We start from the raw sequence: 4,224 nt of genomic DNA on the forward strand, positions 1-4,224 counted from the left end.
TATGCACATTTTTAGATTATATGTCATATGAATGAGGAATATTTTTGTAAAGCCAAGACCTAGTGAGGGAAATTTTCAGAATTAACCAAGTGTGTAAATGCCCACCAAAGGATAAGCTAAATTTTCAGTTGGATTTTGCAAGTTAGATGCAGAGCATGGATTGATCAGGTTTCCATACCAGGTTCTTCTGTGTTGATAGATCAGATTTTTTCTTTGTTTTGTCCTCAAGAATATTTGGCAGACTGTTGAAATGTTTGGTCTGACTGCAGTGTGGCTTCCGCGAGGCTGTTGTGCAAGAACGCAGGCTTGGCAGGGATGTGAAGTGGCCAGGCCTCTTCACTGTACGGAGCCCACTCCGAGAGCCTCCAGCCGGGGAGTCCGAGCCTCTTATTTGCATTCTTTTCACTGTAAGGTATATGAAATAAATACAAGTCAGAATTTCTGTTGTTAGGGAGATGACACCTGGCTTTTTTTTTTTTAAATTAACTTTCATCCTTGCTCTGTTTTATTCTTTTTAAAAATTTTCACTTATTTGTGAGGGAGAGCACATGCACAGCCAGGGGGAGCAGCGGGCAGAAGGAGAAGCAGGGTCCCCGCTGAGCAGGGAGCCCAGTGCGGGCTCGATCCCAGGACCCCGGGATCATGACCTGAGCTGAAGGCAGACGCTTAATCGACTGAGCCACCCAGGCGTCCCCAAAAATGGTTTCTTATGGGAGTGGGGGTGGAGTAGAATATGAGCAAGACTTCTCTGAGTATATATTTTGATTTTTTTAATATCATGTAAATGTTTTAAGTATTTAAAAAGCAATGTTAAATTCAAAATGATTAAACACAAACATGAACTCAGCTGTACATGAAATCACAATAACAGCAAAACAATAATTGAGGTGACTTGAACACGGTGTTCTGACTATACACTCTTAGTGGGGTACTGTCTGGGCATAGAAAGCCACAGAGATAATTGATTTTATAGGTATGTTGTTGGGAGTGTTCTGTAACACACAGCACTGTAATTCTGAAACTTGAGTGTTTATTGTAGGTTAGAGCAAATGGGTACATAACATTGTATTGAACTGGGTTTTGTTTGTTTCACTGTGGGAGAAAGATATGTTAAAATGGAATATGGAAAGGTGAGGTATGGCCTTGAAATGGAATGGAATTCATGATAATCTAGAATTACGTTTACCAGCTCTATCCCTAAAAGGGCCTGGAGGGGACGACGCACCATGAACAATGAGCCCACCTACTACTCAGTCTTTGTTTCCAACACTGTTGCTCTAAAATGAATCAAGCCTTCTTGGGGAAACGGTTGAAACTAGATCTGGGACAGGGCAAGTACAGTGTGGTCCTTGCGTTTATTGTTCTGGAAAGCACAGATGTGCTAAAAACACTAGTGGGGTCATGTTCCAAGAATGCAGGAACCTGATGAAAGGGACACTGGGGCTAAATGGGAGACAGTTTAAGATTGAGGTGAGTAAGGATGGAATGGATTACAGAATAAGTCTGTAGTGATATTCAAGATGAGAGACAGAGGAGGCGCCCGGGTGGCTCCGTCGGTTAAGCGTCTGACTTGATTTTGGCTCAGGTCATGGTCTCGGGGTTGTGAGGTGGAGCTCACCTCAGGCTCTGTGCTGAGCATGGAGCCTGCTTAAGACTCTCTCTCCCTCTGTCCTCCCCATGCAGTGCACACAAATGAGAGAGAGCTCTTTTTTTTTTTAAAGATTTTATTTATTTATTTGACAGAGAGACACAGCGAGAGAGGGAACAGAAGCAGCAGGAGTGGGAGAGGGAGAAGCAGGCTTTCCGTGGAGCAGGGAGCCCGACGCGGGGCTCGATCCCAGGACCCTGGGATCATGACCTGAGCCGAAGGCAGACGCTTAACGACTGAGCCACCCAGGCACCCCGAGAGAGAGCTCTTTACAGAAAATTCCTAGCTAGTCAATGTAGAAGGAATTATAAAGGCAGGCAGTCACCATTTTGCACCCCCCAGTATAAAAATTGATCAGAATCATCAGTGAATGCTAAAACCATTGGGGAATAGGCTATTTATGTAGTTCCATACTATTACCCATAGCTGACTTATTAATTACAGTGGGAAACGTGAATGGATAGAGCTGGTAGGTCGCTACCTGAACTGTGTGATCAAGTTTGGCATTATCAGTAATGAGATAACTTGGTAGTGTGTGCCCTGGGACGCACCACCGTAAGGACACCGCACTTGCGTAGTGTTCTTCCAGAAATTCCTCACCAGAGTCCATCTGTGAAGAAGGAGGAAGACAAATCCCTAATGTGGGATATTCTGTAACATACCTGGCTCTGAGTTTTCAAAAACTGAATGTCATAAAAAGGCAGGAAACTTTTAGATTAAAAGAATCAAAAGACATAATAACCGAAAACAATGTATAAGTACTGTTTCACAAAGTTAAAAAAAAATCATAAAGTATATTTTGGGGACAGTTAGGGAAACTTAATTATAAACCATATATGAGATGATTAGTGTAAGAAGATAATGTTTTCTTTTTTACCCAGCACAGTCATCCAAAATGATTGGCTTCTTTCCCCGTCCATAACACTGGGGTGATGTTTTCCACATTTATTCTAAAACAACTGTCAGATTCCTTTCTGCGTTGAATAGCTCATGAGTAACTCTTAGATAATTTGCATAACCTCACTCCAGATATTTATTTTTAATTGCTCACACTGAAATCTACTTAACAATTTTCTTTTCTTTTTTTTTTTTAAAGATTTTATTTATTTATTTGAGAGAGAGAATGAGAGAGAGAGCACATGAGAGGGGGGAGGGTCAGAGGGAGAAGCAGACTCCCTGCTGAGCAGGGAGCCCGATGTGGGACTCGATCCCGGGACTCCAGGATCATGACCTGAGCCAAAGGCAGTTGCCCAACCAACTGAGCCACCCAGGCGCCCTTTAACAATTTTCTTTTAATTAACGTAGTTTAGGGAGGATTCCTTTCATGTGTTCCTGTTGTTATTCCCCCAAATAGGAACCACAGGGATGAGTATCTGTCCAGTGGAGACAGTTTCTGCTGCATGACTGGCTTTATTAGTCCCAGCATTTTTTATTTCTTCTTATTCCATATGGGACTCCTCTTAAGATTTCAGTGAAGACTTTATCTTCTTACGTACTATTTCAGTAGAAGACTGTTCTGAGGTTTGTGCAGTGATCGTGTATATTAATGTCCAGCTGTACCTGTTTGTCCTCAGGTCCCACAGGGCACAGATGGGCCGGAAATTCCTATGGAGGAAGTGACTCCTGTGGAGACCGCAAAGGAGCCCTTAGGTGCCCAGCTCCAGCCCGTGGAAGACAGAATGGAATGTGACTCTCCGGAGCCACACCCACTGCAGGATAACGGTGAGGATAATCTAGTCTGGAAAGAGGATGAGATTTGAGAGCGGAAGGGTCTGGTCGCTGAGAAGTTATCAAACCTCATTCCGTTGCAGCCTACTGAACGTAGCTGAAGGAAAACTCAGCCAGTGTCGTGTGATGCTGTTAAAGGAATTGAATCCAGCAGCCACGTAATGTAAGAAAAAGTTGAATACAGCCAGTAGTTCCATGGTTTTCCATGGATATTTTGCAATGGAACTAAGTACCTGTGGGTAAATCAGAGGTGCATCTGTGGTGATCGTTTGTCAGTGTAGCCGTAGGTCCCCTTTCTGTAGCCTCTGCCCCAGTTTTTGTCAGTATGATGTTTAACACTTGGAAATTCTACTTAGAAATTCTGTTAAAGAAAACGAGGGGCGCCTGGTCGGTGAAGCGTCTGCCTTGGGCTAAGGTCATGATCCCGGGGTCCTGGGGTTGAGTCCCGCATTGGGCTCCCTGCTCAGCTGGGGGTCTGCTTCTCCCTCTGACCTTCCCCCTGCTCGCTCTCTCTTTCAGATGAATAAATAAATCTTTTTAAAAATCTATTACTGTATTGCTGAGGCTTTTCTAGCCAAAAAAATTTATCTTTTGTAGTTAATAAATAACATCAATTTACTTCTTGTTTTATATAAAACAGTGCTTTACTTTAAGGCTAATCCCAGAGACTGCTCTGGAAAGTCACATCCTGGCTTGCTACTCTTTACTGTATCAGAATTTTTTGTTCCTGACTGGGGTTCTTCATTTACCTTCTATTCCTCCAAGGCTGAACTCCCTAACCAAAACTGTATTCCCCCCAGCTTGTGTGCTCATAGCCTCTACTTCTACCCCAAACTCTAGTGGCTACT

The 4,224-nt window shown here is 43.3% G+C and overlaps 1 protein-coding gene across 1 annotated transcript in view; it reads left to right on the top strand.

Moving 5' to 3' along the window:
* Nucleotides 1-3,943, top strand: part of LOC102750926 (SCAN domain-containing protein 3) — a 5,265-nt gene extending 1,322 nt beyond the window's left edge. The window contains exons 2-4 of the mRNA XM_081827517.1: nt 230-412; nt 3,223-3,370; nt 3,460-3,943. Coding sequence (XP_081683643.1) covers nt 230-412; nt 3,223-3,370; nt 3,460-3,467 — 339 coding nt within the window. The 3' untranslated portion in view covers nt 3,468-3,943. The remainder of the gene's footprint in view (nt 1-229; nt 413-3,222; nt 3,371-3,459) is intronic.
* Nucleotides 3,944-4,224: the final 281 nt, after the last annotated feature.

This window comes from Leptonychotes weddellii, chromosome 8, assembly GCF_054177405.1.
Source record: "Leptonychotes weddellii isolate Sample4059 chromosome 8, ASM5417740v2, whole genome shotgun sequence".
NCBI classification, from domain to species: domain Eukaryota; kingdom Metazoa; phylum Chordata; class Mammalia; order Carnivora; family Phocidae; genus Leptonychotes; species Leptonychotes weddellii.